Below are 13539 nucleotides of genomic sequence, written 5' to 3'. Positions count from 1 at the left end.
GAAGCACGGGGAGCTTACACGCAACAGATACTCAACCCTTCTACAACCCATGATAACTTTTACTTGCCTCTAATCAATATACTTTCTTTTTGTGGACCACTTCCTCATACGAGAAGAAGCTCGTTGCCGCAATGCATCTATCACCAGTGATGACCATACCTTATATCCCAAGCAATATTACTCCCCGCCCGCCCAACTCGAAGCCAAGGCAAAAGCAGGAACCTTCAAGTCCCACACCAGCCCCCAGATTATTTCTAGGTGAACGAAGAGTCAAGCCTAGACTTAGCAAGCCAAGTCTGGATCCCGTCTTGGAGAGTGATCAACGACTTTCAAGAGATGTCGAGCAGATGGTCTCTGGAGATGCCAACAGGGTGACAAGAAAGCATTCACTACCCATCCTCTCCAGAAGACGAGGCGAGATCCCCGATGAGCCAGTCATATTGAAGCAGAGTGATGAGGTGGGTGATCGAATACGGTGTGCGTCTGTCGTAGTGGCAGAGATCAAGACCAATGTCATTGTAAGTGATCAGTCTCGTTGTGGACATGAATAAGATAACTGTCTGACTGTTGGGACACAAGATTGAAGATGAGTTTACTTTCATCACCGAGTTGTCAGAGTATCTTTCCATACGCTACAATCGACCTGCATCATGCATAGTAACGACGCTTCAACATGGCATCTGCATCCATTTTGGCGGGAGCTGTGATCCGTCCTATACCATGAATATCGAAGCGCTCGATCGCGATATGCAACCTGCAGCAAACAAGCGCAACATTGCTCTATTCCAACGGCACATGGAACAAGCTCTGGGTATTCCTGCGTCCAGGGGTTATCTCAGATTTGTTCCTGTTCCTGAGGACTGCGCCGGGTGGAAAAGCAATACTATTGCTGGGGAGATATCAGAAGCCAAAGACCGTGCTCAGGCGGTAACTGAACGTCGAGGATCTATCAGAGCTCCGAGGCGAAGGTCCAGCAAGGTAAGTTCGTTGGGATGTCATGCTGAACTGAAGAATCTGGTACTGAACAAATTGTGTTTAGGCGTTTCGAGAAACGATAAGCAAAGCAGCGACATCGGCGTTAACAGAGACTACTCCGCAACAGAACGATATAACTACAAGAGTACCCAAAGGCGACCCTGTAGCTGACAAGCCGGTAGTTGGAGGCGAGGCTCATTCTGGGAAAGATGGAACAAAGGTGGTGAAACGCAGAAAGAGTTTTATTCAAGCCCTGTTCCCGAGGTCTTCGAGTCGAATAGTAGATAGTGGAACGGAAGCTGGAAATTGAATAGTGTAGCATCATTCTAATATCTGTCTATAAAATTATCCAGTTGCTATCCTTAAGTTTCGAAGGTAGTAATATCATAACCATATCTTTTTTTGAACTAAAAGAAATAACTCGCCAGCTCATATATCTATTAGCATACTGTTACACTTCTGGAATACTACTGCTAGTATCAGATATCTTTTCAGATTGACTGTGAGACCCCCCGAATATATCTATTAGCACAAGAAAGGAGTTGTCTAGTTCATGAAGTTGAATGTGAATGAGGTGGTATACAAAGTATAGGGTAATCTCCAGTCAATTGAGATTAGCTTCCAGTACAAGCTCTGTAAAGGGATCTAATTTAGTGGGCTGCGGGGGGTTAGATTGGGTATCTCAGCGCTGTGACTTGGGCGGTCCAATAGGCGGGTCGATGTCAAGCTCCCATGGATCGCCAGCCACTCCCGAGTACCTAACAGGCAATCAACAACCAAGATTAATCATTCCAGGTCATCCACCATTTTGACGATAGACGCACCAAAGAACAATAATTCGTTCTAGATTTACCGCCCTGCGCAAACAATCACCAGTCAAACACGAGCGCAGTCAAGCTTATATAAGTACCGTACCGACTGGCGCCATTCACCACCTTGACACTCAGCCTCAGCCTCGTCCGACGGAGACTTGAGGTGGACGCAGAAAGCGATACCGAACTAAACTGTATCGTTCTAAATTCTGCAGTATCAGAAAGCACCCGGAATCTCTAAAGAAATATGGAGGTAAGACTGTAACCTCTCCTACTTGACGCGTGTTTTCTTGTCCCAACGCCCAAGTGTGCGCTTGACCCCTTGTGCGACCAACTCAACACGACATCTACAACACCGTCACATCATTTGTACTCCAAGGGTTCTCTCCTTGACCTGTCAGCTCCCGAAATATGTCACCAAGCATAGGAAACATGCGCTCGCTAGTGGCGCTGGCCACAGAAAATACAGACAACATGTTCAAGCCATGTCCTGATTCGACCATTACTCGCTTGACTGGTCCGCTCTGTAGATGAGTCTGTGTCACCTCAAGTGAGAGGATGCGCGTCTCTTATACGATGCGAGCCTTCATACGAGCCACGCTCGCCCACGAGATATGATTAAGGCATGGGTGCATGCCTCAAAGAAGCCCGACACTTTAAATCTGTTTTGAACTGCAGGCTGGAACCTTCTGCCCCCTCACTCGCTCATACGGCAATGATTTATACAACAGAACAAGTCACCCAGCTGCTGTTGTTGGCGCCGTGTCAATGTCGAAACGCTGCCAGTGTCATTGGTATAAAAAGCCATCGACGGGCAGTGACATGAAATACCCGCCAGCTGGCAGCACCTGTTGAAGCAGATCTTAAGGTAGAGCAGGATAAAAGGAGTTGAAGACCAGAGCTACACTCACTTAAACTTTGGGGAACAACCGTTTAATTGCTCAGTATCAAGTGAAACGAGCAGCCTTTTACATTTACACAAAACACCACCCTCCTCAACACCAAATCATCCCCATCACTGGTCATTTTCCTTCCCAAAATGTCCCTCAGCCCCCCAGTTCATAATTTCTCACGCTCCTTTGACGAGGCAGATGATACATCAGCCAGTGGAACAAGTCCAGCTCAGCTAAATCTTCAACGTCTTTTTGAACAGTCACTCGGCGGAGCTTCAGCGTCCAAGAAGGATGTACAAAACCCAGCAACACCGGCGCCCAGCTCGGCTGGTGCGCCTCCAAAAGGGAAGCCACGTCTATTACTGATGGGCCAGCGAGGGTAAGCTGAATTCTACTGCTGCATCGCCTGCATAGTTGCTAACTTTCGGCCACAGGAGTGGAAAATCTTCCATCTCAAGTGTGGTCTTCCACAAACTGCCTCCCAACGAGACACTATTCCTCGAATCAACCGCTCGAATCCAGAAGGATTCTATGGCGTGTGTATCACCAACTATCCGAACTGTACACTTCATACATGCTAACTCCATCTTCAGATCATTCATGGACTTCCAGGTTTGGGACTTTCCTGGTCAAATCGACGTCTTCGAGAACCCTGGATTTGATATTGAGGCCATATTTAGTGAAATTGGCGCTCTCATCTGGGTCATTGACGCCCAGGACGATTACCTTGAGGCAGTCATGCGCCTAAACACCACAATCCTCTTCCTGCAGCGAACCTACCCCAACATCAACATTGAGGTCTTTATTCACAAGGTCGATGGTCTATCAGACGACTACAAGCTCGACATCCAGCGTGACATAACTATTCGTATCCAGGACGAGTTGTCAGACCACGGATTCGAAAATGCGCCTGTCACTTTCCATCTCACCTCCATCTACAACCACTCCATTTTCGAGGCCTTTAGCAAAGTTATCCAGAAGCTGATCCCTCGCCTTGGAACGCTGGAGTCCATGCTCACCAACCTGTGCCGTACCTGTCGATTCGAAAAGGCGTACCTCTTTGATGTCCTAACAAAGATCTACATCGCGACCGACAGTGCCACCGCCGACATGGCTAGCTACGAGATTTGTAGCGACTACATCGATGTTATCATAGACATCACTGAAGTCTACGGGACGTGGCAGCGCAGTGACGAGGGGCGCCGCCGCCTTGAGGGGGAGCCGTGGAGTACACCCATAGACAAACAGATTGGCTGCAACACTGCAGAGAGCTGTCTTGTCCTTCACGACGGCAACAAGCCCATCATGTTGCGCGAGGTAGATCGTTACTTGGCTCTCGTTGCTATCATGAAGGAGGACTCGTACGACAGCATGCCTTTGGTCAACATGAACGTTGAGGCTGTTGTTGAAGGACTGACCGAATTCTTTAACATCACCAAGCCTCGGCAGTAAAGTTGCAGTCCACATAGCGAGAAAGGGAATTTTTCTTCATGCTTCTATTCTATCTTGTAAATTATTTATACTAGCGTGCTTGTCAACACCAGTTCTCTGCGGCATTCTATGATGCATGCCGTCTTGGCCCTTGATCGCTGTTTCCCACGCGATGCACACTATATATGAGTGGCAGTTCAAGACTTTGCACTGGGAAACGCAAATGTCTTTAGCGTGGTGCGGTTGCTCTCCAGCACACAGACCCGAGCAGGCATATCACCCCTCACACTATTCCTGTCATTGACTTCCAGGCGTAAAGGTCTGATTATTGAGTTCTCAGGGAAAGAATATGTTGTGAAATCGTCAACTGACACACAATATGCTTCTTTGGGGTTGTCGGGATCGTAGTCGCTATAAGAAAGTTTGCTTGGTTGGATAGGTGCACAAATCACTTGCGGCGCATTATCTGACATTCGCGATCAGCATTTAACTAGGAGCAAGACAATAGCACAAACTTACCTTGATCGTTGCACATAATAACAAGCGTTTCATCGTTAAGAAACTTAAAGGCGATGAGAGTACGTGTGCCGAGGTCAATACGACAACTCGCTGGAGGTCTGTTGGAGCTGATGCCATTGATGATGTCGATTCCAACGCAGAAGATTTGAACTGCACTAGGTTAGTATCTTGCATCTTTCTAGGGGATAGGGCTAGGTTGAACTACCTTCATTCTTGGTCTCCTTGGTTGCCAAAGCAGTCATAACACTGGTTTCCTAGTAGATCAGTTAGCAAGGGGTAGGTCAACATGAGAAAGGAAAATACCTGGTTCTTCGTTTTATTCATCCTCATATCCATGTGTGATATAGCACCACCAGTCGAAAGTCGGATTGGGTTTCCAAGTCGAACGCTGCGCTTCTTTGCCTCTGCAATACCACTGAACGTACGGTTTGCCTGACTTGTTACATATGAAACCAGGAATTCGACACGAGATAGAGCTTGCAAGTCGCCAGGCTGACCGTTCTCCCACTTCGCCAACTGTTGATCAAGAACGTGAAGAAGGCTTGAGTTACTTTCTACGTGCTCACAGGCCTGTTCGTATTCTTCGTTCCGCATCTCGTCGAAGAATATTTTGAGGGGGCTGTCGGTAAGATAATGCTCGATATAGGTAAGGACTTTTCCTACGTCCATGGTCGCCTCCTTTTCTGTGAGTTCCTCGCTCATGGAGCTAGAAGAAGCGAGTCGGTCGATCTGGAAGCGAAGCCAAGTAGAGAATGCGGTAAAGTTCTCCAGCTCATCCATAACGTTGATGAGAATTTTGTGTCCAACAAGCTGAAGGCACTGAACAATGTCCATCAAACCATTAATATGGTTGAGTGTAAAACCAATATCGTCCCGGGTGTGATGGTACTGAGCCAGGCCTCGCAGCCTGCTCAAAATGATTGCACAGCGGTCTAGAGTCGGAAGATAATTCTCGTGGACCAAGTTTCGAAGACCCTCCAGCCCAGAGACTACTGCCTTGTCCCATCGTTTGTGTCCCTAGGTAGTTAGCCATCGATTGAGCTTAAGTTTCGGGGCCATTTCCGCTTACTCGCTCTGCCAGACTCTCTACAAGCCACTCACGTACAGGCTCGTAGGCGTGACCTGTCACAGCCAAGTGATATAAAGCTGACACGACACTTCGGGGGCCAGCCTCAAGGCTTTCGATATCACCCTCAATGCTCCGTAGAAACCTTGTAGGGAGTTCCCGCGTATTTCGCCACTCGACCTGCATGTGAAGCTGTGATTGCTTCAGATACCTCAATAGCTTCTGGAGTGTAGTCAACTTGGAAGCGAGAAGAGAAAGATTGATAGGCGAAGAGTGTATGAAAGGCATATCTATGGGCACCAAATGCACGCCTGTTGGCCCATCTGCTTTGTCTGCGAAAAGCAACGCATGAGTCGATACTTTCGAGTGTGAGGCATGGAGGACCAGCTGTGAGTTTAATGAAGGCGCAATCCTGGGGCACTCGAAATTTCCAATGACGAAGGAGTCATAGATACTGATCTGTATCTGCCCATCGCTCGTCCCGACAATCATGACGCTGACCTGATCGTACTCCTCCGGCTTTGGGGGTTGGAAGAGAAATTCTATACCAGTGCGTAATGTGAAAACTAACGCGTCTTCTCTGCCCGGAATTGTCAGTATGTTGACCTTGCCCACATTCATTAGGAACATACCCTGAGCCAGCACTACTGTTTGGGAGGGGGCTGATTTTGGGCAACGCCGTGTCGACCTCTAGGAATGTCAATTCGCGTGGGAGATCTAACGGAAGGCTATCTCCATTAATTGCCGAACCATCTCCCAAGCTGTTTCCCAGGGCTCGATTTACCACATCTGAACCGTTGTCGGTAATGCTGCTGCTTGCCCAACCAATATGTGTGATCTTGTTTCCGGGCGTATCTCCAACTTTGAGATGATGGGCAGCCTTATTGTTTTCGAGTCCCATCAGCCGAACGAAGCCATCACTCCATCCAACAGCGAGGAACTGGCCTAGAGACGTCGTGTAAGTAGTGTTTTTTTTTTTTTTTGGACGTTGTGGCTTTTCTCACTAACCATCGGATCTCCAAGTTACTGCCTGGGCGTCTGGTGCTTTTTGACCCGGTGGACCAACTTGATGGATCTTGGAAACAACTTGTCTAGGAGGCCTATACACGAGGAGGTTTCTGTCTGCTGCATCCCAAGTTGCGGAGAGATCAAGGGTTGGACAGCTCACAGGGTAACCATCGGGTGCCCTATCCTGAAGCTCTGTCACGCTGAAGAGCGAAAGCTGATTTTGCTGCGCCATAGTTTCCTCTACTGTTGACGCAGCGCACGGGTATCCTTTTAGACCGAGAGAAACATCCCCATACGTTATGAATTTTTGACTTTTGTAGTTGGCGAGCACGATACTGACGTGTAAGTTGTAGCTACCTACTATTATGTGGGAGACGGACCAAGAGAGGAATTAGTGATGGCACCGTGCGTCTTTAACGATTTCGCACCATGTACCAGGTAGGCAGCTTCGGTCTCGAGAATGGAATACCTAATAATGACATTCAAGTATATGTAGTCTGAGCCTTTTTCTTCTTATTTTTATTACATTTCTGTTGTTGTCAATATTGATTCTTGTAATTCGAAGACCAGGCTCCTGATAATTTGACCAAAACACATAAACATCAATTGTCGTTGCGCCATTAGGTTCTAGACTGCCAAGACACTGCTACTCATGTCTATCCCCAGCTCTACTCAAATACATATATCCCTTTCCTTTTATGGAGTAAATTTGCCCAGAAGGCTGTTTCGAAACGGAAGAATTTTGAGATCCATCTATTCGACCAAGAAGTTGTCGGCATGAGACTTGACTTCTTTGGAGAATGTCACCTCCTCATCCTCCTCCAGAAGAGACGCGGTGTTGACCTTTGAAACGGTTAGCAAGATCGTAACAGGCGTCAGGAATAGGAACTTACGTCGACGTCAATGTATGGCGTGCTCTTGTTGAATCGGACAGTCATTGGGAAGAAATCATTCTCGTCACCTGACTCTGCCTCGAACTCAAACGAGCCGGTAGAGTTCTCATCATCCACGTTACCGATGGACCACTCAATTGCGTCTCCAGAAACATCATAAGTAGCATCATAGCTAGAAATTACAGGCTCGCTGCCTGCGTAAGGAATTACGACGCTGACATCGTTCAAAGCGTCACCGCCTGTCAATTCGTATTCAACTGTGATGTTGTACTTGTCCGCATCTTTGTTAATCCAGACGGTGAATGTAATCGGGCATGCGCTGGGATCGTCGACCTTGGGAGAGGCTCTCCATCGCAGAACACCGACGGCGTTGTTGACTGGGAATCCACGAGCGGTGTTGCTCATCTGGATGACCTTGGAGCTGTTGAACAAATTGCGGTCAACATTAGGATGGGTGCGGAATTGGACTCCGTGAGACGCAACGGCTTGGAGACCAAGCTTGATCTTTGTCAGGCTGGGGTCCGAAATTCTGAGAACGAGGTCACCGCTAACAGCTAGTGAGTTGACAGCACCCTCTCGAGATAGCTTGGCCGAAATGGTTTCTGAGATGGCGATGTGGATGGCATCGCGGTCGAGGGTCGACGAGACACGAGGTTCTGGTGTTTCAGCTTGCTGTTGAGGTGCGGGTGTAACAAGAGGAGAATGGTCGATTTCGCTACCCATATCACCTCTGACTCGCTCGAACATATCGGTCGTCTTGGACTTCTTGCCCAATTGCATACCTTTGGCTTTGGGGGCTAGGGGCCTTGAAGACGTCAGTTGCTTGTAATCTAATAGAAAACGGACGATACTTACTTGCCGAAGGACTTGTTCTTCTCAGCCTCGTATGAGTCGTATGTGCTGGTATTCGATTGCGAAGGAGGGTTGTATGAGGGATAAGAAGGGCTTCGGGGCATGCCACCACTGCTGCCCATGCCACCGCCCATGCCACCCATAGCACCAGCAGCAGGACGACCACTGCGAGCAGCGTCCTTGCGCTGCATCTCGAGCTGCTTTGCCTTTCGTTTTCGCTCCTCGGTGGCCTCCAATTCCTTGTTCTATGCACCTATGAGTATCCGGCTGTGAAGAGGGGACCAAAGAGTCCATAGGAGCTCGCTTACTCTTGCAATAATCTCTTGGATGCGTTCCTCATGACTCTCCATGTCAAGGAATGTCTTGATTTGACTGATGGTAAGATTTTCGCGGTACCCGAGGGTCACGAGCTCATCAAAGGCACTGAGCAATTCGTAGGCATTCTTGACGATCTCGCGCTCATCGAGGCTCTTGCAGGTGCTAGAAACTACCTGTGCAAACAGGTGCAGGGAGTCGATATCCTGCAGAATGTTTGACTGGCGGTTGGTAATGAGGACCATGTAAAGCTCGTCGAGGGGTTGGTAGACGAATCGGACGTTGTCTTGTTCGACGATGGTGTGTTGTGTACCGCTATCGGCGAGTTTAGGGAACGAGGCAAGGAGAGCTTCTATACGCGATCGTGGCATCTCTCGGAACTGTCTCGAGAGGACAGCTTTCCCTCCACGGGTGCAAATCGAAGCCGCAAGGACAACCTAGGTAGCATGAGTATGTGATGTAAGCAGGAGTAATGTTTGTAGATATTGCGCACCATCTTGGCGGACTACTTCAAGCAGTTTTTGTTGATTGCGATGTAGTTTGCAAGTTGTTGAATGTTTGTCCCCTGGATGTTAGATAGGTAGAGCGGGCCAATATTCAAGTTGGGTCGGTGGGAGGTGCAGGAGTCTGAGAAGAGGTACGTACCTCCCCTCCAATTACAGGCCACCTGGAAGAAGCTGTTATGGAAGGGGGCCCGACGATAGAGAGCACCTAAGCTATCAGGTACCTGCCTGCCAAACGCTAGTCCTATCAAGGTAAGCGCCAGCCTCCCTGGCCTTTCACCTCCAACTCAGGTTCAGCCTTTCTGGGGTCCACAGTCTGCTGAATCACCCACGACTTAGTACTGTAGGTCGGCACGCCGTGCTACTAAGGCACCTACTGTACTACCTAAGGTTGCTACGCGCCTGCCGGAGGTTAGTGGCATCAAAGCTGGGTACCTACCTCAGTCTTGGCCCGCCTACCAATTTCAACCTTGCACCTCGGCGCAATTCTACTATTTCTTTTTTTCTACAGCGCAATCACAAGGCAACACCACGGCTCATCTAGAGAACGTCACGCGTTAACGTTCTTCTACCTCTTAAACATACAGAATTTGACTCACCCGAATCAAATGTCGCATACCAGCTTAAATTGCATTTCCATTCAAGCTTGGTCTTTGACAGTTTGATACGATCCATTACCGCGTCTGCAGCCTGTACCAGAACTTGCGCCCTTGTAACAACCCTTTCTTTGCTTCCTTTCGCGATACATCTCTCGCTGCACGCCGCGAAACCCTTTTTATCTTTTCGAGTTTCATCCTTTATCCCGACCTGCCTGCCTAATTCGAAGTATTTTGAGGCATCGAAACGCCCGCCAGAAAAAAAAATGACGGAGATAGAAATGGATATCGATATGGCCAAGTCGGGCTTGGACGGCCAAAATGAAGACGATTTAATCGATTTTGACACCGAGATGGCCGACTCCAATCAGGACCAGCAGAAGCTAGATGGTAATCCCGAAGGTGTAGACAGAGAGATGGAAGAAGACGAGGATGCCGTGAACCACGACGCGTACGAGACGAACGGAATGATGGGCGAAGACGTCGAATTTGACCTTCAGGATGTCGATGATACAGCGCATACTTCAGAACCTGTGGATTTTGAAGTGAGCGAAGCTCTTGAGCTTCAAACGCAAGAATCGGCTGTTATAACACAGTCGTCCAACGAGGACGAGCGAGAATACGATAGTAACACTGGAGATCCGAACGAAACCACCACCCAGAAAGATGATATTCTGGACGACCACGCATCGGCACATGAAATTGATTACGAATTTGAAGATGACGTAGAACCAGACAAGCCTCAACAAGATGTGACAACCGAACCGACCAATCAGTCAGCAGAGTTTGTGGAAGAGCAGGCAACGGATCCCGTTGCTGTAAGCCGGAAAATTGAGGAAGCTGGCGATAGTACCCCTGTACCTGAACAAGACGCAGTCGAGCAAGTCCAAGAGGAGAGACACGACCCCAGCAGCCATGGCGACGAAAATGAATCTCCGAGTCCACAGGAAACACTTGCCGAACATGAGAAGGCCGCACTCAAAAGTGTTGAAGCCGAGGACTTGGGTGCGGATGAGCATGCGCAAGTAAATACGCCTAAAGATAACCAGGAGTTCCACAGAGAGGAACATACAGCCGGCCACGAAGAGGTCACCACGTCAGAAACAGAACAAGTTCACGAAACTATTGTCGAGGTCAGCGTTGCCGAAGATGACGGTTACGACGTGGGAGAAAATGAACACGATGGAGATGAAGCGATCGACCCGGAACATGCAGAACTTTCAGCCTCTGATGAAGACTTGAACGGAAAGCCGAATGACGACTTCCCCACTATCACGGTACAGTATAAGGGAGACGAGTTCCCCATGTTTTCTACGACTACCAATAGCTTTTTTGCCGACACATCAGTTTTAGATCAGCCCCTTGAGGAACTATTGGCTGGTCTCCGAACCGAACTGGAAAATGAGGTCGCCACGGATGACGATTTGGTACTCCAGGTTGACGAGCTCGGCCTCGAAATTTCAGAGGTGAGAGATAGCCCAAGTTTTCGCTGTGAACCTGCTAACATGATCTGTCAGGCAACGCAAGGCGAACTCATGTCAAATGTTACTTTTCGCCAAGTCCTGGAGATTTTCGATCTTCTTGTCAAGAATCAAGATCCTGACAGTTCACGGACCATGTATACTTATCTCTTTACTAAACCCAACGCAGAGAGGCGCCTTGAATCTCTTATTGAGAGTGCTACAGCAGGCAAGGGGCTCGACGAAGTTATTCACCTCTTCGAGACGCCTATGACGGTTGACACAAGCATGCTCGAAACAACTGCGACAATCGACGGCGTTCACGAGGAGCTGGACGAATTTGACAGCCCGATTGATGAGAAAGCTGGTGAAGGACAGAACGGCAACGATTTCCACAATGGGACAGAGGACGCAGAAGTCGACGACGAACATTCAGTGAATGAACATACGAACCTTGACGCTGATACTCTTGAGGTTCAAGAAATGGCCAGTCATGAAGGTGATAGTCAAGACGACAATGAAGTTGCTACCGAAACTCAAGTTGCAACGCCCACTGGTGCTTCGACTACTGCCGAGGCGCCACTAGAAATCATCGAAGAACCTGATGCGGCTGCCGAGAACGAAGATGATGAACAAAACGGTAAAACAACCTCACCCTCCACCAATTTCCTTTGTTGCTACTACCCCAACTTCTGTCTCTGTAAACCTTGTGTCTCGAAGTATGTTGAAAAGCATAACCGGGAGGAAATGGAATACCGCCATTCTCTCAGGGGCAATGACGGACCCATTCACAACCCACAGACCAACAGACTAACCCTCAACTCCTTGCCCTACAAACATGCACACTCTGCATCCGACTTCAGCACAACCTTTTCTTACAATGAGACTGACGAATTTTGTCCAGCACGTGCTGAAAGTGATGTCGACCCATTTGCCAATTTCGAGCTAGATGCCGAGGTGAACGATAACGTGGCTCTCGAAGCCACTGAAGAGGTTGAAGAGACCGAAGAGGTTGAAGAGACTGAAGAAAACGCTTTCGGTGAACCTGAGGCCACCAGCGCCCAAACCAATGGCACGAGCACGACCACCACTTTGCAGGAAGAAGAGGAAGCAGCGTTTTTCAGCATCGACCTTGGCGAAGTTTCTACTGAAGCCGAAGCGACTAGTAAGGTTGACACTGGAGAGAACGACTTGGACGAAATCGATTGGAGGGACGAGCCTGAGGCAGATGATCAAGAACCAACCACACCCTCTGCCGCTGGTAAGCGATCCCGCGGGGATGACGACGAAGCCGATGCGGAAGTTGAGCAAGGTACGATGCAATCCTTCCTCGCATATTGATGTTGACTTACATTGTGTAGATGCCAAACGTCGTCGTCCTTGAAACCTTCCACCCTAAACTAACCACCATGATCCTCCAAATTTCGGTCAACGCTCTCCCATCGTAACTAAAAGCAATAGCGGCCGGTGATTTGGCGTACAACAAGGACTTGAGCCGTTGACAGTAGGATCTTTTGGTCAACGCCATTGTTCAGCTCCTCTGTCGTAGCGACTTTTCTGGTGGTAAGAAAACGGCTGTTTCTAAGCAACTCGCCATGGGCCAACGAAGCCCATGTGAGTGTCTTCAACGTAGGTAAGTAACGCAATCGCGATGACTAACACAACAGGACGATGCGACCCTGCCTACGGGGTCAAAGTCTTTTCCCGGCCATCGACGACATGGCCTTTGTCTGTTTTTTTTTAATTCCGTCCGTACTCGTCTACAGTGACGCAAGTGTCGATACCCCTTCCCCTTTCAACTTAATAGTTTAGACGAACTGCGAGGCCTTAGTCGGTAAGAGACCTGGTGGATCAGTTCTGTATGATACGGCTGGTGGGATGGAATGAGGCGTTTTGGGGTGTGAAACTCAAAGCTGCAGATAGCGCTGCGAGTTGAAGCTTTGCTCAGTACCTGTGTGGGGGCGGTTAAGATGAACAGCATTTGTGATGGGGATCTATGCTGAAGTCGGGGATAAGTCAAAGGCAAATTTTGATGTTAATACTGCCTTTTTATAGAAAGCAATACGAGCTTACCAGCATCCGCAGCAGGTTGCGTTTGTTGAGTGAAACTGTTAGTTCAGGGTCTCGTGGGTCTTAAAGCTGTCTGGATTCATGGAGAGCATCTGGCCGATTTTGACACGAACACATCACATTGTTGCTGGTCAATTTATCTGCTT

At 48.6% G+C, this 13539-nt stretch overlaps 5 protein-coding genes across 5 annotated transcripts; 3 read left to right on the top strand and 2 right to left on the bottom strand.

Moving 5' to 3' along the window:
- Positions 1–131: 131 nt before the first annotated feature.
- FGSG_05439 (uncharacterized protein) lies at positions 132–1285 on the top strand (the record flags this gene model as incomplete). The annotated part of the gene is made up of 3 exons (XM_011325675.1): positions 132–518; positions 580–978; positions 1040–1285. The coding sequence occupies 3 exons, from the start codon at positions 132–134 to the stop codon at positions 1283–1285; spliced, it is 1032 nt and encodes a 343-aa protein (XP_011323977.1).
- Positions 1286–2826: 1541 nt separating this feature from the next.
- Positions 2827–4132, top strand: FGSG_05438 (uncharacterized protein; the record flags this gene model as incomplete). Its single annotated transcript, XM_011325674.1, has 3 exons — positions 2827–3059; positions 3115–3216; positions 3274–4132. The coding sequence occupies 3 exons, from the start codon at positions 2827–2829 to the stop codon at positions 4130–4132; spliced, it is 1194 nt and encodes a 397-aa protein (XP_011323976.1).
- Positions 4133–4308: 176 nt separating this feature from the next.
- FGSG_05437 (uncharacterized protein) lies at positions 4309–6936 on the bottom strand (the record flags this gene model as incomplete). Its single annotated transcript, XM_011325673.1, has 7 exons — positions 4309–4577; positions 4631–4780; positions 4836–4884; positions 4934–5647; positions 5736–6276; positions 6329–6641; positions 6705–6936. The coding sequence occupies 7 exons, from the start codon at positions 6934–6936 to the stop codon at positions 4309–4311; spliced, it is 2268 nt and encodes a 755-aa protein (XP_011323975.1).
- A 521-nt stretch (positions 6937–7457) lies between these two features.
- FGSG_05436 (uncharacterized protein) lies at positions 7458–9260 on the bottom strand (the record flags this gene model as incomplete). The annotated part of the gene is made up of 5 exons (XM_011325672.1): positions 7458–7547; positions 7598–8402; positions 8453–8694; positions 8758–9201; positions 9258–9260. The coding sequence occupies 5 exons, from the start codon at positions 9258–9260 to the stop codon at positions 7458–7460; spliced, it is 1584 nt and encodes a 527-aa protein (XP_011323974.1).
- An 896-nt stretch (positions 9261–10156) lies between these two features.
- FGSG_05435 (uncharacterized protein) lies at positions 10157–12825 on the top strand (the record flags this gene model as incomplete). The annotated part of the gene is made up of 3 exons (XM_011325671.1): positions 10157–12042; positions 12133–12635; positions 12785–12825. 3 exons carry the CDS (start codon positions 10157–10159, stop codon positions 12823–12825), a joined length of 2430 nt encoding a protein of 809 aa, XP_011323973.1.
- Positions 12826–13539: the final 714 nt, after the last annotated feature.

This window comes from Fusarium graminearum, chromosome 3 (genome assembly GCF_000240135.3).
Source record: "Fusarium graminearum PH-1 chromosome 3, whole genome shotgun sequence".
Taxonomy (NCBI): domain Eukaryota; kingdom Fungi; phylum Ascomycota; class Sordariomycetes; order Hypocreales; family Nectriaceae; genus Fusarium; species Fusarium graminearum.
The sequence above is the reverse complement of the archived record's forward strand: the minus strand, read 5'-3'. Positions and strand labels throughout refer to the sequence as shown.